The sequence below is a fragment of the Spermophilus citellus genome (genome assembly GCF_964194105.1).
Source record: "Spermophilus citellus genome assembly, chromosome: 9".
Classification (NCBI taxonomy): Eukaryota; Metazoa; Chordata; class Mammalia; order Rodentia; family Sciuridae; genus Spermophilus; species Spermophilus citellus.
This window is the reverse complement of record NC_138191.1, coordinates 14247616-14273907: the sequence shown is the minus strand read 5'-3', so window position 1 is coordinate 14273907 and position 26292 is coordinate 14247616. Positions and strand designations below refer to the sequence as shown.

General features: G+C 39.9%; 1 protein-coding gene and 1 long non-coding RNA gene across 2 annotated transcripts in view; one reads left to right on the top strand and one right to left on the bottom strand.

The window, feature by feature from the left end:
- LOC308656881 (F-actin-uncapping protein LRRC16A-like) overlaps window positions 1-13518 on the top strand; it is a 142682-nt gene extending 129164 nt beyond the window's left edge. Inside the window, exon 2 of the mRNA XM_081308233.1 lies at window positions 11282-13518. Coding sequence (XP_081164359.1) covers window positions 11282-12676 — 1395 coding nt within the window. The 3' untranslated portion in view covers window positions 12677-13518. The remainder of the gene's footprint in view (window positions 1-11281) is intronic.
- Window positions 1062-4251, bottom strand: LOC308657149. Its single transcript, XR_014023857.1, has 3 exons — window positions 4168-4251; window positions 3931-4078; window positions 1062-1253 (listed from the first exon to the last, which is right to left on the bottom strand). It is a non-coding gene; the product is annotated as an uncharacterized lncRNA (long non-coding RNA).
- Window positions 13519-26292: the final 12774 nt, after the last annotated feature.

Sequence of the window (26292 nt, the reverse complement as noted above, 5' to 3'; positions counted from 1 at the left end):
AGTTCTGTATAAGCTAAGATTATGTTCGACCCATCTCTGTGTTCACAGTTTCCAGTGAGGCCCAAGCACTGAGGCAGGTTACACTCAATGAATGCATAAAAGTGGTTGCATACCACAGTTATTACAATGAAGTCCCTTTACAGTGTCATCTAAACCATTACAGTTAGTGTCCCCTTCAATGAGTCCACAAGTGCCACATACAGAGTCCTGCACATAACTCTGCAGATGTGAAATAAAGAAAACTGTCTTGAGAACAGTCTGTTTCCCACCTATAATCCACATTGCACTCTAGGGTTTGTAATCAGTGCTTCTGTCAGTTTTAATTTTCAAATGTAGAATTTTCTGTTACTAAAAACAAATTAACAGCTTTCTCACCACACATCCAAAACTAGTTATGATAAAGATATAGGGATTTGCTAAGGGGATCCATTCTAGATCTGAATAAGGTTTTTGTCCATAGAATTATTTCTCAAAGGCATATTAAAAACAATTTAACTTTAAAAATGAGTACCTAAAATAAAAAGAAAACCCAGTTGCAGGTGCCCTCTGCTCTTTTTTGTAATACAAAGAACTTTGAACTTACAACAGTATATGTGAATGATTAATTAAAAGTTCAATACCTGAATACAAAGAAAGAAAAACACAGCTTTAAAAAAATTGAATAAAAGACACTATGGGGTTAGAAATGATGGTCGAGGGGCTGGGGTTGTGGCACAGTGGTAGAGCACTCGCCTCACATGTGCGAAGCCCTGGGTTCGATGCTCAGCACCACACATAAATAAATAAATAAAGATATTGTGTCCAACTATAACCAAAAAAACAAATATTTACAAAAAAAGAAAGAGAAACAATGGTAGAATGATTTGGCCATTACTAATGCATGGGCCCATATGATTACATGAGTTTTGCAAATCTGCTTCATGGACAACCAGATGAAGGAGAAATTACACTTCACTGATTTGGGATGTGTCAAAGCGCATTCCACTGTCATGTGTAACTGATCAGAACAAATGAAGAATATATTTGAACAAATTAAAAAGCAGAAAGCAAGCTTACCAAAGTTCTGGGGCTGGTGTAAGTAGCAGATGCTCCTCTGCTGTCTGCATGTGTGGAAATTCTGGCTGGTGCGTGGGTCCTGGTCACAGGTGCTTGTGTCTTGATGCCAACAGCAATCCTTGTGAGCACGCAGGCATGTGTGTGAACACAGACAGCAGCTTCCACTTCGAGGGTCCTGAGGGCCATAAGGCACCTTGCTGGGAGATGTACATCAACGAGTGTCATTCAGAGCCCTGCCACATATATGTTCCCCATGATAAACAAAAACTAAATAATTTACAACTAGAATGCCCACACCACACAACATTCTCAACAAAATATTTCATGAGGATGAATTAAAAACAAAACAGGAAAGGGAGGATCTACACTAAATACACAGTCAACCAAACTAGAAACTAAGTCACATTAATAAGCAGATATAAGTCAAAATGAGTGGGAACCCAGATCATATCTCAATAATAAACTTGAATATTAACAGCCTGAACTCATCAATCAGAATATGCAGACTGGCAGATTCATTTCATGGGGAAAGACATCCACAGGCTGAGGGTGAAAGGATGGGAAAAAACGTCACATTAATTGTGTAAACAAGCTGGGGTTTCCATGCTCATCTCAGATAAAGTAGACTTCAAGCCAAATTTCATTGGAAGAGACCAAGAAGGATATTTCATACTTCTTAAGGGATGTATGTATGAGGAGGACATAACAATTATAAACATTTGTGTCCCAAACAATGGACGTCTGCATGTATCAAACAAATCCTTCTCAATTTCAGTAGTAAAATAGATCATAACACAATAATACTGGGTGACTTTAACACACCTCTCTCACTGCTAGACAGTCATTCTAAAGAAAAACTAAATGAAAAAACTATAGAGGGGCTTGGGTTGTGGCTCCATGGTAGAGCACTTGCCTAGCATGTATGAGGCACTGGGATCAATTCTCAGCACAGCATATAAAATAAAATAAATAAAATAAAGTTCTAAGAAGTAAAAATAAATATTTTTTAAAAAGAAACCATACAATTATACAATCAATAATTTATACTTAATAGAAATATATAGAATATTTCATCCATTAACGAGTAAATATACTTCTTTTTCAGCAGCACTTGTCTTCTTCTCTAAAATAGGCCATATCTTACACTGAAAAGCAATTCTTAGTAAATACAAAAAAAGCAAAGAAATTACCCAGCATTATATCATATTAAAATGGAAGAAATTAGGAATCAGCGCTCAAGTAAAAAACAGAAGCCACTCTACCAAAGGGAGACTACATTATACATTATTTAATGAGGAATGGATAGTCAAATAAATCAAGGATGAAATAAAAAAATTGTTAGAGGTAAATGAAAACACTGATATGACATATCAAAATCTCTGGGACACTAGGAAGGCAGTACTAAGAGGAAAGTTTACTGCACTGTGCATGAATAAAGGACCTAACACTACATCTCAAAGCCTGAGAAAAAGAAGAACAAATCAATACCAAAAGCAATAGAAGACAGAAACTAATGAAAATCAGGAAAGGCAGCAGAATACAACAGACACTAGTATGGAAGTACCTATAAACGGGGATGTATAACCAATGTGATCCTGCAATCTGTACAAGTGGTAAAAATAAGAATTCATAACCCACTTGGATCAAATGTATGAAATATGATGTCAAGATCATTGTAGTGTTTTGAGCAACCAATAAAAAAATAAAGTAAAATCAGAGCTGAAATCAATGAACTCTAAAGGAAAAAAAATTGAAAAAACACAAAGTTGGTTCTTTGAAACAATAAATAAAATACATAAATCCTCGGCCATGCTAACGAAGAGAAAAAGAAAACTAAGATTACTAAAAAAGAAGATGAAGCAAGTAATATCACAAGGGACATGTCTAAAATGCAGAAAGAACTTAGAAACTACTTTGACAATCTGTACTCCAAAAAAAATAGAAAATATAGAATACATAAACAAATTCCTAGAGTCATAAGACCTACTCAAACTGAATGAGGAGGTCATACACAATTTAAATAGATTAATTGCAAGTAATGAAATAGAAAACACCATCTAAAGCCTACCAACCAGTCTGGGGTTGTGTGGTAGAGTGCTTGCCTGGCATGTGTGAGGCACTGGGTTTGATTATTAGCATCACATAAAAAATAAACTAAAGGCATTGTGCCTATCTAAAACTAATAAAAATATATTTTAAAAAGCCTACCAACCAAGAAAAGTCCAGGACCAGACGGATTCTCTGCTAAATTCAATGAGACTTTCAAAGAAGAATTAATACCATACTTTTCATAGTATTCCATGAAACAGGAAAAGAGGGAAGCCTTCTAAACTCATTCTGAGACTAACATCAATACCAAAACCAGACAAAGACCCTTTAAGAAAAGAAAACTTCAGACCAATATCCCCGATGAACATACATGTAAAAATTCTCAATAAAATTCTGACAAATTACACACAAAAAATACTAAAAACATAGTTCACCATGATCAAGTGGGGTTCATCCCGAGGACCCAAGGTTGGTTTAACACGCAGAAATCAATAAACGTAAATCATCATATTTGGTTGTTATTACAATATTTGTGTCAGTGGTATACTACATCATGAAATCACTCAAAACCGATGTTGAGTCCCCCTTAACACACTGGTTCCATCTACTCCCCATAGTTTCCTTGAAACCTCCTTGGGGGCATTCAGTCTTTGGTCATTTCAACTCACTCACATTCAGAAGCTTTCACCTGGCCTACAGCTAACAGGGAAAGGTCAGGGGATTTCAGGGTCTAACCCAATTCATCACTAGAGTCAACAGAATTGAGCTGGACTCCTGAGAACAGAGTAGCCATCCAGGACTCTACCCAAGAATTCCCGGACTCACCTGGAGGATGACACCCAGCCGCAGCTCCCAGCAGAAGTCCTCTCAGCAGGAGCCACCTAGCAGCTGTGCGGCACTCCCAGGTCTCCTGTGGCACTCCCAGGATCCTGCGCGGCGCTCCCAGGGTCCTCCATGGCGCTGCCACTGTCCTCTGCAGCACACAGGAGCGGCTGTGTACCCAGGGTGCGCGGGGCGGAGGCTCTGGCCGCCACAGGGAGGGCGACCCGTTGGGCTTCTTACCAGCTCTCCAGGTGAGCAGCAGACCCTCAGAGGTATGGACGCCGGCACAGGAGCAGGACTCACAGAGTAGGGCTTCGAAAGTGAGAAGCCACCTGGTGAAGGACGGCCCAGAAGCCAACTCATGGGAACTGCCCTTTGGAGCGGGTCTTGAGGGTTGTGTTCCCCACAGGCGCCTGGGCCTTCCGGCGTCCCGGAGAGTGCGGAGCACGTGCGTGTGCGTGGGGGGCGGAGCTAGGCGTGGGCCACATCCGGGGTAGGCAGGCGGGTGGGCGGGGAAACTTTCAAATTTGGGCGGGAAGCACAAGGCTTCAGAACCAGCAGGATGTGGTGCCCGAGGGTGTGCGACGGCACTTTTAAGTTCCCATCCTTTGGAGGCCTCGCCTGCGTGGTTTTATTAGTTGCTTCAGTCAAACTCTGAAACTCATCTCCCCCACAGAAGGTAGTGGTGCAGCAACTGAGTGACCGAATAGCGCTTAATAATAATATCTTTGGAGCTGGAGTTGTGGCTCAGTGGTAGAGCGCTTGCCTGGCATGTGTGAGGCACTGGGTTCCATTCTCAGCACCAAGATACAGGCCCATTTAAAAAAAAAAAAAAAAAAAACGATCTTTTAAAAAATAATAATATAGTCATTTATTTATCGTTTTATTGAAATGCTAGTGAGAGCATACTGTTGGGTGTTGGACACAAAACAAATATGGGCCCTGTCCACCGAGTTTCTAGACTAGTGAGCCAGTGCTTTTCAAAGTATAAAATCAAGCATTCATTAAGCTCATACTTATGTGGTAAATACCAGGGAAGTGTGAGGTTTTCTTGTTCTCTGAAGGAAACAAAAGTTGTGGTTCTGTGTTTCCCTTAGAAGAGTGATGGACGCAGAGGAATGGAGAGGGTGCATATATGAAGAGTACAAGTCTGAAAGAGTGGATATCCAATCTAAGTATGAATTTATGTACTAGACTTTGTGTGTTCAGCATATCTCGACTGATGTTGATATGTTTAATTGCATGCCTGTCAACAGTGTGTTCACATTGATATTCAGCTGCAGATAATCTATCAGGAAAAACCTACAGGTGGACATGAGTTATTTTAGGGAAAATAAGTAGACAGTAGGTTTCAAGTTTGAGAGGATGGGATCAGATATGCAAAAGCAGAAGTGGGGGTGTTTATAATCTGGTATGAAAGTAGCCATTTTAAAATTTGTGAATGCACAAATAAATATGCATATATAATATTTATGCAAATATATTTTTGATAATTGAATATATAGGTCTTGTTACCCATGTATATTCACAATTTTATGTATGCTTTATATTAATGTAGATTCAGGTATACGGTTATATTTAGGTTTAGTGTTAAATTTTCTGTAGGGTAAGGGTTAGGGTGAGTGAAAAAAATGCATATGGAAAACTAAGAATACTCATTAGAATAACCCATGAATACATGTATGAAAATATAAATAAATATGTTTTGAACTAGGGAAGGTTTTATTTTTTTATTATTTTAAAAAAATTTTAGTTGTTGATAGACCTTTATTTTATTTATTTATATACAGTGCCGAGAATCGAACCCAGTGCCTCACACATGCCAGTAAAGTGCACTACCATTGAGCCACAGCCACAGCCCTGAACTGAGAAAGGATTTAATGTGACACATATGAATACAGGTTTTTTAAAATAGTGCTTCTCTGCCTTCAACACACACACTTGCGCTGCCACTCCCTTGTCAGAGCACAGCCTGTGCAAGGCACCTGAGGCTGCTAGGGCTGCTATATAACCTGAAGGCTGCAGGAGGAAGGGGACCCAATAAGGGGTCTGGCTGCCCAAGCCTCTGGGGACCAAGTTGGCGGTCACTTCTGAAGGCTCCCTCTCTTAGCCCTTGTTCGCCCATTCCTGTTGCCTGGCTGGCCTGGGTGACTATCGCCCCAGTTCCTACACTCCATGGTGACGATTGATTAACTGGGAGAGATGGACTGCAGTGTGCTCAAAAAGCCTATGAAGTTGTGCGAGAACCGCTAAGGCAGAGGCTGTAGCTGTGGCGGCCTCAGAGGCAAAGAGGTTGGGAGATGGTGGTTGCCCTGGGTTGCATGTGAGGGGTGGAGACTGCAGTGCCTGGCGGCAGCTGGGCTGACACCAGTGGCAGCCCCTGAACCCTGGGGCTGGGGAGCGCCAGCAAGTGCTTGCTGCTCGACTTTTTGCACACCTTTCCTATCAGACAGAGGTTCTGTCCACCTTCTTCAATACAACACCCAGGAAAATAGGCAGGCCAAGGGCTCCAGGATCCTGGAGTCCATCCTGCACGCTCAGGGGGAAGTGCGCCCTCTTGTGCTCTAGTCTCTACTTGGCTGCCATCCTCTACTTTGAGTGGAGCCCAGGCGCCAGGGGCTCAGGGAGGACCTCACCTTGACTCTAGTAGTGCAGACACTCCATCCTAAGCCCCAATGAAGAGACATCTGCTTGCTCAAAGGTGGCTGTGAGAAGTTTTCCTCTGCTTACCCAGAATTCTGTTCCAAAACCAGCGCCCCGGCAGACTTCTCCCCAGTGCCATGGAGTCCTTTCACCTGCATTGCAGCTCCACTGGAGCCGCTCTGCACAGGCTGCGGGGTCCCTTGGAGATTCTTCAGTTCCTCTACTTCCAGGTTGCCTTCCACGCTGCCTGGAGAGACATGCTGCACGCCCTAGGGATCACAGTCCTATTGAATGTCTCCTCCGAATGCCCAAACCACATGCAAGGATGCTACCAGTACAAACGCATCTGGCGAAAGATAACCACAAGTCCAACATGGGCTCCTGGTTCATGGAAGCCATGGAGTAGGACTGTGCGGTGAAGGACTACTGCGGTCCAGGGATGGTGCAATGCTAGGAGGGCATCCTCTGCTCTGCTACGATCTGCTTGGCTTAGCAGATGATAAAGGAGCAGCTGAGGCTAGAGAAGGCCTTGAGCCGCATGGAGCAGCTGTCCCAGGTGCTGGCCACATCCTGCTCCTCCAGGCCTGCCAGCCCTTCAGGCCCCTTAGGGGTACTGCAAGCCCACTCCCACCCTTACCTCACAGTTTGTCTTCAGCTTCCCTATCTCCCTGGGTGTGCAATTGGCCCCCAGCAGACTGCAGGACCAGCACAACCCCAACCTTACCTCCCCAGCACTTAGAGCCACTCACCTAACCCCTGAAACTAAGGTTGCTGCCAGGGATGCCTCTGTGGGACTGAACAATATATAAATTTGTATCAAGAGTATATAATGAGTCTAATGTCTACTATGGTAGATGTCTTTTTCTCCATTTATCATACCTTCTACTACTGCATAGACTGATAATATATAAGTGCAGTTTCCAAGTCTCATCTGGAGTAAGGATTGCAGTTGGCATTGATTCTTCAATGAGATGAATTCATGTGAGACAAACCTACATGTGCATATGGACGATTCAGGGTAGGAGTGGCATGTAGGGAATTTATGTTCTTGTGAAGAAAGTGAGTATCCTGATCAAGCTCTGGAGTTGGGTTTCTGGCAGCAAGGTGTTAAATGGCCCAAGTTGGGGAGTAGTGTCCACTGGAATATTTCTGTGCTGTGTTTGGACCTTTCTCCTTACTCCATTTTTTTTTCTAGCTGTGCAGCATCCAAACAGAGGTCTCTATCCTTCCTAGAAATTTTATAAAGTATGGAAATATCTTAAATATATCCCTTAATGTAATATAATTACATTAGATTATATAATTACATGTAATTATATGTAATTAATTATGTAATATAATTCTCCTCTCTACATATAAGACCTGACTGATGCCTTATTTGTGAAGATTGAGTTGATTCACCTAAAACACAACATTGCTGTGTTAATGAGCTTTGATGAAAACTACCTGAAAGAATAACTTTTAGAGGAGAGATTTATTTTGGTTCACAATTTCAGAGTGTTCAGATCATCATTGGCTGGCTCCAAGGCAGAAATATTATGGTGGAAGGATGTGATGGTGGAAAGCTGATCAGCACATGGGAGCTAGGGAGCAGAGAGAGGGGAAGGGACCAGGACATATAGAGCCCAAGGTCATGCTCCCTCTGACCTTCTTCCTCCCATCATGACTCACCTGCTTACAGTTACCAACCAATAGTTCATTCAAATTTTTAATTCATCAAATGGATCAATCCAGTTGTTGTAATCCAACTCTTTCACCTCTGAATATGGTTGCCTTATTTAACACTCAAGTTCTTTAGGGGACATTTCTAGGTCCTTACTATAACAATTGACTTGCCCATGGTTAATATTCAGTAAATTTTTTCTATTATTATCACTACTGCTACACATAGAGCAACTACCACAAGATGTGAAGGAAGAAAGAATCCATTAGTAATAGCAACAGCAAACCAAATACTTAGACAAAAACCATTAGAAAGCTGTGCACGATCTATTGGAAGGATAATTTAAAATACTGTAATGCACAAAAAAGAGACTTGAATTGATTTTTCTTAGACTCAATATCCTTCATTTTCACTTCTGCCTACAAGATTCATAAGGGACTATAATTTCAACAGAAATAACATGATTTCTTCAATTTTAGAACAAGATAAGCTGATTTTAAAAAATCAGATTGACAAAGATTTGAAGAAAAAGCAAATTTACTTACTAATGAAAATATAAGACAAATTCATATTCAAAAGAATTGATACACAAAAGTGAATGAGAATGACAAACACACAATCAAAACCTTTGGTGGACTACCAATTTATAGGATGAAACCTAAAATAAGGTTTCATCAAGGACAATTGTGTTTTTCCCCCTTTTTAAACAGCTTTTTAGTAGTAGATGGACACAATACCTTTATTTTACTTATTTATTTTTATGTGTTCCTGAGGATCAAACCAGGGCCTCACACATGTCAGGCAAGCTCTCCACCACAGACTCACAACCCCAGCCCCAAAGGATAATTACTTTTAGTTTAGTCAGTATAGAGTGATATTCTTGATAGTGACTGTAGTGACTGTCACAATTGGTTTATTTAGAACACTGTATATATATATATATATATATATATATATATATATATATATATATATGTGTGTGTGTGTGTGTGTGTGTGTGTGTGTGTGTGTATAAAATTTTCTAAGTAGATTACACTATTCTTTGCCTAAAGAAAATAGCAGTCACTGATATTGTCAAGAGTAGAGCAAAGGGAAGTATCCTAAAGATGCACTGTTTAGAATAGAACCTGATATTACAGAATACATAGGGGTAGCTTTTTCATTTTTACACATCTCTTTGATTTGGTTTTACTTTCACCTTGGGTGTCTTTTTTACTTTCAGCATGGGGTGTCTTTTTTGGTTTTCTGATCTTTACATATTGAAGATATCTTTCTATCCTTACCCTGAAAATACAAGGATTGCAGATAACAGCAAGAGAAAGAAACCAATAAAAGAATGAAGGGCACTGCTCTTTCTTGGACAGGTCCTCTCATCTCTCCTGCAGGCCCACTTGGACACTTCCTAAAATGCCTGCTCCCCAGAGAAAGGAGGACCCAGTCAATAGAACAGTGGCAGTTTTTTCTTATTGCAAATGCCTTGGCAGTTGCCCTTCTCAGGCTGACTGTTAATTTATAGCTCTGACTTCAACTCACACCCAACACATATCAAGTCTACTACAAGAAGCACCACTCCCCACCTGCCCAAATCTGGAAATCTACAGGCTGTCAAGGACTCATGATACTCTGCCCCAGCACAGAACAGTTTTCTGCTTTCCAGTAACATGACCAGGCATGTCAGGATTGACCTAGACATTGACACACTACATACTTCCATATAAAGTATTTTCAGTTTTCTCATAGGAATGCAATAGGCATGATTTCAATGAACATTCAGATAGTGGAACATGGGGAGGTTCCTGGAGAGTGGCATTCCTGGAGAGGGCAGGAAGCACCTCTTCTCCCTTACCTGTGCTCTCTTTCATCTGGCTTCCCATCAGTCTCCTCTGTAATATCTTTTGTTGATAGGCCAATAAATTTACAAACACAAGTATATCCCTGAGCTGCTCTAGAAAATTAAAGAAACCTAAGGAGGGGATTAGAAACCCCAATTTATAGCCTACCAGCTATGTGTGTGTGTGTATAATAAAATATTGATTTATATTATATATATTTCTTTTATAAAATGTTTATTTATTTTATAAATAAACATTTTATAAAATAAAATGTAAATATACACAAATACACACACACATACACACACACCCCACATATATAGAAGCACAGGTCCTCTTTGGTGAACTATAAATTTATAGGAGTACCCCCTAAAATAAGGTTTTATGCTTGCATTTGGCATCCAAAGTGGACTGCAGCCTCATAAGATTCACCTTCAAACTGTGGAATCTTACCCTATTCTCTAGGAAGTGTCAGGAGACTCCCAGAGGTATCTACTAGAGAACTGACTTGACTGTTAGAGGATCAAATATCCACACACATTTTGGTAAACAAATGTAGTTCTGTGTTTACTATAAGAAAAGAGAAAATACACTTTTTTCTATATTTTAGAGATGTTGGTCTGTATACATAGAGACTCTGCCTCTGCCAACTCAGATCTTAGGGACCAGCCATGAAAATAGTAACATAAATAAACAGCAACAGTGAAATGTGCAGTTGGTGATTTCTCAATTTGACACATGGGGAAAAGAACAGTTGGAGCCTTGGCCAGTTCATATTTCCCTTTTACATGGGTTTGAAATGCTTTCTGGGGTAGTAAAAATTGCCTTGGGTAACATAGTTTTCCTACACAATAATTTGTTACCATTTTCTACAATATCTTGCAATTTTGTCAGCATCATGTGAAACTTTTTTAAGAGATTAGAAATAACATACTTTAACTCATGCTTCTATTTTATGCACCTCTTTTAAAAAATTGCTGTCAAATCCACAGTTATATTATTAGTAATTTTATAACATAATAAGATCTTACTTGAGAGTTAGGTGCATGGTTTGAGAGAAGTGCAGACGTTTAGAGGTTAGCCCTTCAGCCTTGAGCCAGGCCACCAGTGCACTGAGCCCCCCTGCAAAGCAATGGAGCCGGTCCTGGTGGTCTGGACTGTGTTGGAGAGGGAAGGCAGTGTCCTGTGCTAAGTGCCTTCTGTGTCTTGTTGCTAGATGACACCTAAATCCAAGAGGAAGAGCATCCACAGCCGAATGCTGCGGCCTGTGTCCAGGGCCTTTGAAATGGAGTTTGACCTTGATAAAGCCCTGGAAGAGGTGCCAATTCACATCGAAGACCCACCATTCCCATCCGCCAGGCAGGAGAAGCGGAGCTCAGGGTTTATCTCCGAGCTGCCATCTGAGGAGGGCAAGAAGCTGGAGCACTTCACCAAGCTGCGGCCCCGGAGGAACAAGAAGCAGCCGCCCACGCAGGCTGCGGTCTGTGCTGCCAACATAGTCTCCCAAGATGGAGAACAGAACGGTCTTATGGGGAGAGTGGATGAAGGTGTAGATGAATTTTTCACCAAGAAAGTGACCAAAATGGATTCCAAGAGATCATCCACAAGAGGCTCTGAGTCCCACGAGCTCGCGGAAGGAGGGGATGAGAAGAAAAAGCGAGATTCCCGGAGAAGCGGCTTTCTCAATCTGATCAAATCCCGGTCCAAGTCCGAGCGGCCACCCACAATTCTGATGACAGAAGAGCCGTCCTCACCGAAAGGGGCAGTCAGAAGCCCAGCCCTGGACACGCCCAGGAAGGAGACCAAGGCAGCCGAGCCCAGTGGCAATGCCGAGCGCCCGGAGGAAGTCAAGACGCCCGACTCCCTCGAGGAGAGTCCCGGGGAGGAGGGGCAGTCGGAGGGGCGGCTGGAGCGCAGCGACAGCAGGAGCAGCCCCCAGGGAGGGCGGCGGTACGGCGTGCAGGTGATGGGCAGCGGCCTACTGGCCGAGATGAAGGCCAAGCAGGAGAAGAGGGCCGCGTGCGCACAGAAGAAGCTTGGCAACGAGGCCGTCTCCCAGGACTCCTCCGGCAGCCCGACCTTGAGCAGCATAGAGCGGTTGGACGGAGGAGGGGCAGTGCCTAAACTGCCCCCAGGTCTCCCAGAAAACCGTTGTGGTCTGGGAACACCAGAAAGGAGCACCAAAGCAGAGCCCAAGGTGGAGGTGGGCTCCAGGTCTCGGAGTTCGTCCAGCAACCCCACCAGCCCCAAGCCCCTCCTGCAGTCCCCCAAGCCCTCCCTGGGAGCACGGCCCAGCATCCCACAGAAACCAAGAGCTGCCTCCCGGCCCGAGGATGCCCCAGACTCTCCATCCGGTCCCAGTTCCCCTAAAGTCGCCCTTCTTCCTCCTGCCTTGAAGAAAGTGCCCATGGACAAGGACAGAGACAGACAGAACAGCCCCCAGCCCAGCCCCCGCGTGTTTTCCCAGGAAGTTTCAAGGAGAAGCTGGGGCCAGCAGGCCCAGGAGTATCAGGAGCAGAAGCAGCAGCGGTCCTCCAGTAAAGACGGCCCCCAGGGCAGCAAGTCAAGTGACTCGGGAGAGGAGGCCGAGAAAGAGTTCATTTTTGTGTGAAGGTCCCCGGGCAGAGTCTCACTGTGCAGGTGCCTGTGGCCCTCAGAGAGGAGGGCGCCGCCTCTACTCTTGGTGCTCTCTTCTTTCTTCTTCCCCCTTTCGGAGCATAACAACAGATCCATTCCTGGTCTCAAAGCACACTTCTGGTCTTCCCGTCCTTCGCACTGGATTCTAAACCTTGCTTCACAAGCTTTCAGCAAAAGCCAGCAGTTATTCCATGGGCCCTCCTTAAACTTCTCTGAGGCAGCTACAAATTGCCCGGCAAGATGAGTCTTTGGAGGTCAAAGGCGTAGCTGGACACACACGCACAGGTGCTCCACCCCGACGGTGCCTGTCACATCTGCACGTGACTGGATAGAGCGGTTTATTCTTGATGTAAGCATTGCACATTGTAATTATATTAACAGAGCACACTAATAAATGATTTGTATGAATTATATTTATTAGATCTTGGTATGGTTTTCACATTCTCCCACGGGAAATTCTTCCTTCCTGCAGTGGAACTGTACATTTAAAGGTGAGTTGGTGGCCTTCGGGTGCCATCAACAAGCACAGCTGAGAACGGAGTGAGCTTGGTCCATGTGGATTCTTCCATGTGCCCAGATCAATGTACATGTTTGATTGGAATGAAGTTTTATGAATATTCATGTTTTGGAAGGCCTTTAATTTCTGCTGCATTTTAGGTTTTAATGTGTGGTTTTAAGAGAGAATACTTTGACACCTGTAAAAAGAAATCAGAATACTACTCTTTTATAAGACATTTCACAAATATTCACTTGCATTACAGGCTGAAAGTATTTTATTCATATGTATATTTATACCAATAAAATGATTTTACAAGCCGAAAAAAAAAAAAAAAAAGATCTTACTTTGTATTTTTCATTATGTAGTACTATTGTGAATTCCTCTGTAATTTTGTGCAGAATCTGCACTTTCTGTTTTTACTCTGATTATGGAACACTTTAAACACTTTAAATTTCCATTGGGGTATGCCTTAGTGTGTGTGTGTTTGTGTGTGTGTGTGTACATGTATGTGTGGTTTAAACTTTTCTTTAATGTTTTGTATGTCTTTGGATCTGAAGATGAGCCAGGACATTTTTCTTATGTTTATGTTATTTTTTCATATCTGTGCTCCTCCAATGTGTTCTTTGTTTTTTTGTTTGTTTGTTTGTTTTCTAGATTTCAGATTGGGACTCATTTATCTTAGCATCTCTTTTATACTTCTTTATCTTCTTGTTATAGATGCTGTTACCCCCTTGTTCTCTATTTAGAGAAAGACTTCAGCCTGGTCTCTCAGTGTGCTAATTCATTGTTTCTGCATTAGAAATAAAAGCTGCTCTAACCTTGGAGAAGAAAACTAAGATGAAAAAATTTCTGGCCTTGAATTTTTATGTTGGCAATGATTTCTTATATTTGAGACAAAGAGGACAAACTATTAATATAAAAAAGATATAAATTAAATATTCTTGGAATCTTAAATTTCTGCTGTTTGAAAGATTCTATCAAGAAAAAGAAAATGAAAAGATAAGTCACATATAATATTTACAATAGTAATAATAATAATATATTTTATAGATTAACAGTATTCAGGTATCTGACAAGATTTATGGTTATTGGAAATCTTCAAACTTGGCAGTAGTCAGACAAACAACTTAAAGAAGGATCAAATATTTCACAAGATACTACACAAAGAAGAGAATGTAAACATAAACAAACAACTGAAAATTTGCTCAAGAGCATGAGCCATTAGGAAAACAAGAATTAAGTCTAAGTTATTAATTGTATTATTGAGCTCTATGGTTTATTTATTCAACTTTTGTTTGGAAGATCTGTCCAGTGGTGAGAGAGGTGTATCTCCCATGACTATTGTGTTGTGGTCTATTTGACTCTTGAACTTGAGAAGAGTTTCTTTGATGAATGTAGCTGCACCATTGATTGGGGCATATATATTAATGATTGTTAAGTCTTGTTGGTGTATGGTTCCCTTGAGCAGTAGTGTCCTTATTCATACCTTTTGATTAACTTTGGCTTAAAGTCTATTTTATTTGATATGAATATGGACACCCCTGCTTGCTTCCGAGGTCCATGTGAGTGGTATGATTTTTCCCAACCTTTCACCTTCAGTCTGTGTATGTCTTTTCCTATTGGAAGAGTCTCCTGTAGACAGCAAATTGTTGGATCTTTTTTTTAATCCAGTCTACTAGCCTATGTCTTTTGATTGGTGAGTTTAAGCCATTAACATTTAGGGTTACTATTGAGATATGGTTTGTACTTCCAGGCCATATTTGTTTATTTTTGTTACTTAACATGATTTGTTTTTCCTCTTTGATTAGTTTTTTTCTTTACTGTACTACCTCCCACTGTTGGTTTTCATTGTTATTTTTCATTTCCTCTTCATGTAATGCTTTGCCAAGGATGTTTTGAAGTGCTGGTTTTCAAGGGCAAATTCTTTTAACTTTTGTTTATCGTGGAAGGTTTTTATTTCATCTTCAATCCTGAAGCTTAATTTCACTGGATACATGATTCTTGGTTGGAACCTATTTTCTTTCAGTGTTTGAAATATGTTGTTCCAGGATCTTCTAGCTTTCAGAGTCTGTGTTGAAAGATCAGCCATTATCCTAATTGGTTTACCAATTGCTTCCTTTCTCTTGTGGCTAATAAAATTCTCTTCTTATTCTGTATGTTGGGCATCTTCGTTATAATGTGTCTTGGTGTGGATCTCTTGTGATTTTGCACATTCGGTGTCCTATAGGCTTCTAGGATTTGGATTTCTGTTTTATTCTTCAAGTCTTGGAAGTTTTCTAGTATTATTTCATTGAATAGATTGCTCATTCCTTTGGTTTGGACCTCTATACCTTCCTGTATCCCAATAACTCTTAAGTTTGGTCCTTTATGTTATCCCATATTTCTTGGATGTTCTGCTCATGGTTTCTTAACATTCTCGCTGAGCTGTCTATGTTCTTTTCAAGTTGAAATACTTTGTCTTCGTTGTCTGACATTCTATCTTCTAAGTGTTCTACTCTGCTGGTAATACTCTCATTTGAGTTTTTAATTTGGTTTATTATTTCCTTCATTTCCAGGATTTCTGTTTATTTGTTTTTTTATAGCCTCTATCTCCCTGTAGACTTGATCTTTGTCTTCTTGGATTTGTTTACATAATTCATTGTCAAAGTGCTCTTTCATTGTCTGATTTTGCTGTATAATGTCTTCCTTGAGATTCCAGATCATCTGAAACATGTATATCCTGAACTCTTTATCTGACATTCCATCTCCTGCAGATATCACCTCTTCTAATGTTGAATTGACCTGCATTGTTTGTGGTCCTTTCTTTCTTTGTCTTTTCATACTGCTCACATTTCTTTCCAGCTTTGTGAAACTGTTGTGTTAATGATTTTCCCCCTATATATTTATATTGCTCTTGTACAGTTCCAAAATCCCTCTTTTGTGGAGAAAGACAATGTTAGCAGTTCCCAATATCAATAGTATATCATCTAAGCACAAATTTTCATTATTAATACATTTATAGTTAGACTCTAAGTCTACAGATGTTGGCTTCAATTATTATTTAAAAATATAGTCATTAGTTTCATAAAAGGCATACCATTTCTGGTGGCATATAGAAAACTGAATTTCATATGTAGGATGTTATGCTTAGGGGGAAAGGAGTGAGGGTATGAGGTTAATCTAACTTAGCAACTTTGGAGAACTCTAACCAATAGATGGGTAATTTATGGAAGAATGTATAGATTCAAACTCCTATCTGTATTTAGAAAGTTACCCTACATATAAATAGTAAAAGTTAGGGAGTTGAAAGTGGGATAGAGGGAGTAAGAAGGAAAAAAAATAACAAGGAAAAAAGAGAAAAATGGAGAGGGAAAAAGAAAATAAGAAAGAAAAAAAGGGGGGAGGTGGGGCATATGCAATTCCTCTATATTATATTATTCTGGTGATTCAGTTGTTAAAGTCCTATTTCATGCACAGTTCTTGGTTTCACATATGTTGAGGTTGTGAGGACCAGAGGGGAAAGGGTAGAGGAGACTGGATGAATGGATGAGAAAAGAGAAAGAGAAGAAAGAAAGCAAAAAAAAAAAAAAAAAAAAAAAAGTCTCTCAGAACTCTGTTTTCCTTTCTTCCAGTAGGTGGCATGGCTATTCCTAGCTTAAGTCTCTGCATTCAGGGTGGTGGATGAAGCCAGTGTGAAAGGACTTGAGCTTCCACCTGTAGCCTCCCTACTCTAGTCTCTGAGATAGAAATCAGGTCCCTGTACAGTTGTTGTTTTGCGTTGATAGCTACACCCCCCAAAAGCTTGTGGGAAAAATTTTGAGTTATTGCAGCTAAGGGTGGGAGAGTTGGAAACCATGTAACTGGATCAGCCACAGAACCATGCTGGTATCCACGCCCCCGGTTGATGGGTTTTAAGGGTTGATGGACTTTCCTCCTTCATTCTGGCATGCAGGGCCGGGCCCGACTTTTTCTTCTTTTAATGAATAACATTAATGCAATGAACGTTTCTCTTAGCACTGCCTTCATAGTGTCCCAGATATTTTATATGTTGTATTGGAGTTCTCATTTACCTCTAACAATTTTTTTTATCTCCTTCCTGTTGTCTTTTGATATCCATTAATCATTCAATACTGTATTATTTAGTCTCCACCTGTTGGAGTAGCTTCTATTTTTTATTTTACCATTGATTTCTAATTTTATCATTAATTTCCATAATGGTCAGATATAATTCAGGGGAGTATTCTATAATTTTTTTTAATTTGCTGAGACTTGCTCTGTGGCATAACATTGTCTATTTTGGAGAAGGATCCATGTACTGCTGAGAAAAAAAAAGTGTATTCACTCATTGATGGATGTAATATTCTACATATGTCTGTTAAGTCTAAATTATTGATTGTTTTAATGAGTTGCACATTTTCTTTGTTTAGCTTTTGTTTGAAAGATATAACCATTGGTGAGAGAGGAATGTTAAAGTCACCCAGTATTATTGTGTTGTAGCCTATTTGATTCTTGTATTTGAAAAGGATTTGTTTGCTATACATAGATGCCCCATTGTTTGGGACATAGATATTTATGATTGTTTTGTTTTGTTGATGTATGATTCCCTTAAGTAATATGAAATGTTCTTCTCTGTACCTTTTCACTAACTTTGGTTTGAAGTCCATTCTATGTGATATGAAGATGAAAACCCCTCCTTTTTTACATGGTCCTAGTGAGTGATATGTTTTTTCCCATCCTTTTACCTTCAGACTGTGAATGTCTTTTCCTGTGAGATGAGTCTCTTGAAGGCAGCATATTTCTGGCTATCTTTTTAATCCAGACTGCCAGTCTATGTCTTTTAATTGATGAGGGTAGGCCATTCACATTCAGGGTTATTATTGAAAATTATTTTGTATTCCTTATCATTTTGTTTTATTTTTGGTCTTTAACTTGATTTGTTTTTTTTCCTTTGATTGGCATTTCCTTTGATGTAGTTTCTCCCTTTGCTGATTTTCATTGTTGTTTTTTATTTCCTCCTAATGAAATATTTTGCCAAGAATGTTCTGTAGTGCAGGCTTTCTTATTGTAATTTTTTAAACTTTTGTTTACCATGGAAAGTTTTTATTTCATCATTAAATATGAAGCTTAATTTTGCTGGATATGAGATTCTTGGTTGCCATTCATATTCTTTCAGAGCTTCCAGGATCTCCAGGCCTTGAGAGTCTGGGTTGAAAAATCTGTGAGATCTGAATTGATCTCCCCCTATATGTAATCTGATTCATCTCTCTTGTGGCCTTTAAAATTCTACCCTTATTCTGTATGATAGGTATTTTCATTATTATGTGCCTTGGTGTAGATCTGTTGTAATTTTACACATTTGATGTCTTGTAAGCCTCTTATATTTTATTCTCCAATTCATTCTTCATGTTTGGGAAATTTTCTGATGTTATTTTATTGAAGAGATTGTGCCTTCCTTTGGTTTGAATCTCTGTGCCTTTCTCTATGTTGATAAATCTTAGATATGGTTTTTTTATATTACCCTATAATTCTTGAATATTCTGTTTATGGTTTCTTACCATATTCACTGTGTGGTCAACTTATTTTTAATATAGTATATTTTGTCTTTGTTGTCTGAGGTTCTGTCTTCCAAGTAATGTAGTCTGTTGGTGATGTTTTCTATTGAGTTTCTTTTTTCAAGTATTTCATTTCAAGTATTTCTGTTTTTTTTAAATGTCTATCTCTTTCTTGAAGTAATTTTTGCTACCTGTATTTGCTCTCTTGTCTCTTTGTTGGTGTGACCAATGATTGCCTGTATTTGCTCACTTATTTCTTTGTTGGAGTGATTAACTTTTCTTATATTTGCTCATTTATGTCATTTTTAATTGACAGATCATTTTAATTATATACATTCTGAACTCTTTCTCTGACATTTTATCTACTGCACCGAAAATGGATTCTATTATTGCAGTAATTTGGCTTATGTGGTGCAATTTTCTTCCTTGGTTTTTTATGTTGTCTATGTTTCTTCCTCTCTTGCAATGCACATGTGAGGTATTGCATTTTCTACCCTAAAATATTTTGATGTTTCTGTATGCAACCAATATGCATTAGCTCCTATTTGAACACTTACAGTTTTGTCACTATAAACAGAAATGATGAATTTGGTTATCTTCTACCTTATAGGCAGTAGATTTGCATAAGGGATTATAGTTTCTAATGGTGAATGGGGGGATAGGATGTGATGTTTATGAGGTAGGATGTGAGAATATAGAGGTATTAGATTGTAGGATGAGTGAAGGGGAATCAAAATTAATTGGCTTTTAGCAGGAGAAAAAGGAGAATGATACGAACTACATCTTAACTCAAAAGTGCACCCTTTTGCCCTGTAACAGGATGGTGTCTGTTAGCACATCTAGTAGGAATACCTCTGGTGCAGCCAGGCCCACAGGGACCTTAGTAATGATCTTCTAGGTCCTGGTTGTTGTTCCTAGATGTAAGCAGCCATGTTCCTATTTGGTGGTGGCAGTTGTGTCAAGCCTGTAGGTACCTTGATGTTGGGCTTCCAGACACCAATTGGCGTCTCAAGATGGAAGCTTCCCCAACTAAAAGTGGCAGAAGTGGAAGTAGAGGTAACCCAAGATGGCAGTAGAGGTGTACCAAGGTGGAGGCAATAGCTCTCAGAGATGGGACTGGAAGTATGGGTATGCAATAACATTGGGCAATCTGTTCAGTGATGCCACACTGTGGTGTGCCATGCTTCAATGGGAAGCTGCCTCCTGGCCTTGTCTGTTGTCCCACAGTGGAGATTACCACATGGGGAGGGCTATAGCAGTGGCTGCAGTGTCCCATGATGGAGGTGGTTTGGGTGGAGTCCCATGTTAGTGGATAGGGAACCACAGTGTGATGGTCCTCTCCACATGGGCACAGTGGTCCTCTCCACATGGCCTCAGTGGTCCTGTCTCCAGTGGCATAGGCATGAGGGGGCTGGGTTAGGGTTAAGTTTAAGGAATAAATAGGAATATAAGAAAACATAAATATTCATAAGAATGTTCATGTGAAAATATGTCTGAAAACGTATATAAACATATATGTTTTGAAATAGGGAAGGAAATATTATATTATGAGTCCTAGTAATACACACTTTTTTAACTTGAAACTATATTTTAACTCAAAAATTAAATTATAAACTTCCAAGAAAAAGAAACTTAAGATATCCTGTTCCCATAATCCTCCCAGTGTTCCTAAATACAAAAATCTGTTGTTACCCAACCACCTGCATCTAAGGTCATTTCGAGCTTGCTCTTGTTCCTTGTTTTAAAAAGTATATAAGCCTCCACTCAAATGCCACTGGCTGCTGTGCCATTCAACTTGGCAGCCTGGCAGAATATCTCTGTCAAAAAACTTTGGGATTCTGTCTTGGGAGATTTCTCTAAGCATTTAGTCCTAACACTGCTACTACAATAGAAGTGATGGCCACAAAAAGGAAAAGGATTTCTAGAGAGGGCATCCTTCTTGTAAAGAATTTTTTGCTCACTTTTTTATCTAGGCAATTCTTTTCCAATCTAGGATAAAGTAATTGCACCTATGAATGTGGTGTTGAAACCCACCTAGTCCTTGTTTTTCAAACTCTATGCAGTCAAAATATAGGAGATGGTCAACCACTATAAAAATTTCCTCTTCCTTTCCCTCTCCTGATTCCCTTTTGTTATTTTTATTTTTTGTCCATTATGCTTTTGTGAAATAGGGAGTGATGATCACTTAAAGGTCTCAGAAATGGAGGAATTCTTCCATACTGAGTCTGGTCTTAGTTTCCTTCTATTGATAGTCCCCCCTCCCCCAGCAGTGGAGGATATAAGCAACCTAGTAGGAGTCTTACATCTGAAGAGAGCATTGTCTCCCACAAACAAAAGAAGAAACTGTAGCAATGTTGTCTGGAACAGTGGAGTTCATTGCTCACTCTGTACCTACTCAAAAAGCAAAAGGAGTCAGTCAGTCTGGGAATTCAGCAGTGCTAACCATGGCTGAGTTTTCCCCAGCCTCAGAGGCTCAAAGAAGAGCCAGACAATCAACAGAGACTTTCTCAGTTTCAACAGCTGTTTAACATGACTGTTACTGACCAAGGCTTGTTACTTTCTAGTGGTCTCAAATTCCTTATATCCACTCAACAAAGAATTGAAAAACAGGTCAAAGAGATAGCAAGAAAGCAGCAGGTTTATTGCAAGAGCAAAAGAAACAGAGTAATAGGCTTCCCTAACTAGAATAATTTACATTTTATGCTGGTATGATTATATCAAGATGGATTCTGCTGTCATGTTTAACTAAAAAGAATAAATAGATAAATAAAGTAACAGATATCTTTAAAGAGAAGGGGCCCAAGAACTGGTAGTCTGGTAGGAAAGTACTCTTCTTTTATGGGCTTTGGGTTTTCCTCCCTTTTCTATCTCATCCCCTCTCCATACTCTCCTTATTTCACTCATTGGCACCCCATGTTGGTGCATCTGTTTAATCTTTCTGTTGAATCCCCCACTTATGTCTAGAACACAGTGGTGTGCCTAATTTTGTAACACTGTATCTAGCCAGTCACATTCGTTGCCTTCTGAATTCAAGAAAGAGATTCATGGCCAAGTGAAAGGTAAAGTAATAGATTTTATTTAAAGCAGAGAAAAACAAGACTCCCAATGAATGGGAGGAGTTTCAAGGGAGAGTACAGCTGGCTGCTCTTTGTTTATTTTTGTTGCTGTGCTTTTCTTGTTTATTTTTGTTGCTGTTCTTCTTCATTTTTTAGATATCCTTGACAGTAGAGGGTGTTTTGAAATGTTATACATACACAGAGTATAGCTTATTCTAATTAGGATCCCATTCGTGTGGTTATATATGGTGTGGAGTACCACTGGTCATGTCTTCGTATATGAACATAGAAAAGTTATGTTTGACTCATTCTACTGTTTTTTTCTGTTTCCAACCCCTGCTCTTCCCTTCATTTTCCTCCATCTAATCCAATGAACTTATATTCGTCCACCACCACCACCCTTATTGTGTATTATCATTCCCATATCAGAGGGAACATTTGGTCTTTGGTTTCGGGGGAACTGGGTTAGTTCACATAGCATGAGAGTCTCTAGTTCCATCTATTTTCCAGCAAATACCATAACTTTATTCTTCTTTATGGCTGAGTAATATTCCTGATTGGAGTTTTTTTTTTTTTTTTAAAGAGAGTGAGAGAGGGGGGAGAGAGAGAGAGAGAGAATTTTTAATATTTATTTTTTAGTTCTCAGCGGACACAACATCATTGTTGGTATGTGGTGCTGAGGATCGAACCCGGGCCGCACGCATTCGAGGCGAGCGCGCTACCGCTTGAGCCACATCCCCAGCCCCCTGATTGGAGTTTTTGAGGGTTTATCTACTGGCTTTATGCAGGTAGAGTGGGGGATGGTGAGGTTCTACGCTAATGGAAATGCTTCTATAGACCAATGAAGCAGATGAATTTGGACTTACTAAACCAATCGATATTGTATCATTTCAATCCCTTATTTACATAATTAGGAAGATCAATCAAGATTGTATAATTTCAATCCATTATTTACATAATTAAGAAGATTGGTCTCACTTGGTGGTTTGGGGCACTGCTGTTAGAAAAGGAAGGATTTTGAGTAGAGGTCTGTTTGTGGTTGGCCATTGCTAGGGGTAGGGCAAGGATCGCTAAAAAAAAAAAAAAAAAAAAAAAAGGGCTGCTGTGGTTGCAGCTGTGAGGAACAAAAACAGGTATTCCTGATCAGAAGAGAGCATTTTGGTTAATACTGGAAGAGACCAGCAAATCACAGGATGTCTTTCAGGCCTTCTGTCCCTTTTCCAGTTGGTATGATGTCCCTCTCTCCTCCCATCCTTCTCCAAATGTCCTAATCCTATCCATTTTCAGGAGATGTACCTCCTTATCTCAGATCTCTCCTCCAGAGAGGTAACTAGCTGCCATTAGATGGAATTGGGCAATGATCACTCTGGCTGCTTAATACTGAAAAGGGACACTGGCTGCAGCAGTCAGAGTTCACCCCTCCCTCAGAGGGTCTGTCTAGAAGGCCTCCATAGAAGTCAGAAGGAAGTTCCATGAGGGATTGAATTTCCATCACCATTTGAAGCTTCATGCTCTCTATATGAAAAGGAAATCCTGTAGGGAAGTTTCAGAGATGTGTCCCAAAAAGTAAAAGTAAACCAATTATTATTATGGGTTCAAAAAGTGTGGTTAGCCATGCCAGAGAAGGCATCCTATGTTTTATCTGTTCCTATGTTTCCTCAGTTAGCATGAATTGGAGGGCTTGATCCTGTTCCATTTCACTTTTTTGTAGAGTCATCTGTGCTTGTGACTCCACCTGTCCGGTAGAATTTATGTATACACAGCAAGAGATGTTGGCTATAGCACAGAATTCACCTTCCTTAGCTAAAAAATTTAGAATGTTTGTGAAGAGTCATGTTAATAGAGGAGAGTGAGTGAAAAGCGATTAAATAGAAATATGTCAGAGGATTGTTAATCCAGAACCAGAGGAGTTTGGGAGTTTTTGTTTTATTTTGTTTTTAATGCCTGACAGCCACATACCAATATGCAAAAGGAATGATTTTATTTAGACATTCATCTTCTGTAAATTTATGGTTAGAATCTCTCGTTAAGTTTTTAAGAAGAGAGACCTACATTTGTTTTCCAGAGAAGAGTACTCACAGAGACATACCATAGTTTTTTGTTTGTCCAGACAAGGTAGTTAAGAAAGGTGATTGGGTTGAGAGGTAAAAGGGGTTTTCCCTCAAGAATGAGACCAGTAGGCTCTGATTTATTTGCCAGTCAGATATTCCACAAGGGAACATTGGCCCCTGCCTTGATACCTTGGTAACATACCCAGCAATTATGAATCTCAAGGCCACAATCCAAGACATGAGTTAGGTTTAGGAGGGTATTTTCCTCTTAGAGCTGTTAATGAGAGGTCAAAATGATAGGAGTCATTGAAAGAGTTATGGGGGTGGACATAAAGAGTTTGAGAAGTTCCATCCCCCAGTGGAAGCAATCAATGGCTAACACAGAAAACAAAAACTATCGAAACTATCCACAATAAAGTCACTATCAAAAACAGGGGTTTTTTGAGAGCCTGATGATCAATTGTTATGGATGAGTCTTACCAGATGGTAGCTATTTGAAGAGGAGTTTTAAATCCTCTTTAGAATTAAAAATGTACTGGTCAGGTTCCTCTCCTGAATCAGGCTATGAAGTTGACTCAGCTCCCGCAGGTTTCCAACATTTGACTAGGAAGTGATGAATCCAGGTGTCAATTCCAGAAATCTTGATGGCAGTGATAGTTGCCAGAATTACTGTTTACAAACCATCTCAGACTAGTTCTAAGAACAGGGAGACAGAAGGGAGAGAATTGAACAGCACCAGATCTCCAGGATTAAACAGTTGGGGGCCCTGTCTCCTGCTATAGGTTTCTGACAACTGCTGTAAGTTTTGTTAGAATTTGTCCTGTATCTGTGCTGTCATTTTCTTATCAAGTAGATAATCATTACTAAGAAATGACTTCCCATATAAACTAACATCTCATATGGTCTTATTCCCATGATTTAAGGTGTGTTCCTCATACGTAACAATGTCATAGGAAGAAATGTGGCTCATGGAAGGTAAGGTTCTTGAGTCAATTTCCTCATTAGTCTCTAAATAGTGTCATTAGTCTTTTCTACCATTCCTGGCACAATGTAGATGATACTTGATATTCAATGCCTTAGAGACTCCATGAGTGACAGTGATCTCAAAGGAATGTCTATTACCACTTTGTAAGTTTTTGGGGAATCCAAACCTGGGAACGATTTCAAAAACCAGAAACTTTATAACCTCAGTGGTTTTATCAATTCAGCAGGGGAATATCTCCACCCAATTGGAGAAGGTACCCACCCATACCAGTAAGTACTGTATGCCTTGACACTTCAGCATATGGGTAAAATCTAATTGCTAGTCTTCTCCCAGATAGAACCCCTTACACAAGGGAACAGGAGGACTCATCCTCTTATTGAAGAAGTTCTTTCTCCGGTAACATGTCCTGGTTACTTATTGGACTGTCTTTAAGAGATTTTTCCTGTAAATAATCTTTGTACCATTTATTCTCAAATGGAAGGCCTGGTGGAGTGTTTTTCTTTTTTTAAATTTTCCTTTCTTTTTATTTGTTCTTTTTAGTTACACATGACAGTAGGATCTATTTTTTCAAATTTATACAAGCATGAAATATATTTATTGTAATTCCAGTCTCACAGATGTGTGCAATGTTGAGATTCACTGTGTTGTATTCATATATGTAAACAGGAAAGTTATATCAGATTCATTCCACTGTCTTTCCTATTCCCATCTATTTAGTATTTCCTTCATTCCCCTTTATCTAATCCATTGAACTTCTATTGTTCCCCTTACCCTTTCTTGTTGTGGGTTAGCATCCGTATATCAGAGAAAAATTCACACTTTGGTTTTGTGAGACTGGCTTAGCATGATAGTCTCCAGATCCACCCATTTACCAGCAAATGCCATAAAGTCATTGCATTGTGCTGGTAAAGTGTTTTAATAACCTTCCCTCAATTTGCCACCAGGTTGAGTACTTTTTCATTGGGGGTCTGGATCCATCCTGAAGTTAGTATGGTATATTCCTGAGAAGTGTTTCATCCTTCTCAGATTGAGAATATTTGGGTTGTAATTCTTTAACAGAATTGTTCCATACTAGAGGTACCTCTAGAACTGTTTTGGGTCATGGGATTCCTGGTCACACCTGTCCTACCTGCTGAGTCTGCCCAGTTTGTTGCATTCAGCTGTCTCTTCTCTTTTGATATCCTTTACCATGACTTACAGCAACCTTAGAAGGCAAGAAGACAGTGAATAAAAGCCTGTTGACCTCCTGATATTTTATAGGGGATCTATTAATTATTGAGAAGTGTATCTATTTCCAGATGGCACCATGGGCATATACAACAAAAAAGGCATTTTTAAAGTCAGTATATATGTTAACTCTCTTGCCTCAAATGATTTCTAATGTCCAGGTGAGAGATATGAGTTCACCAGGGCCTGGTGGATTGAGTAAACTTTCAGTGACTTACTTGGCAGTGACTACAGCATATCC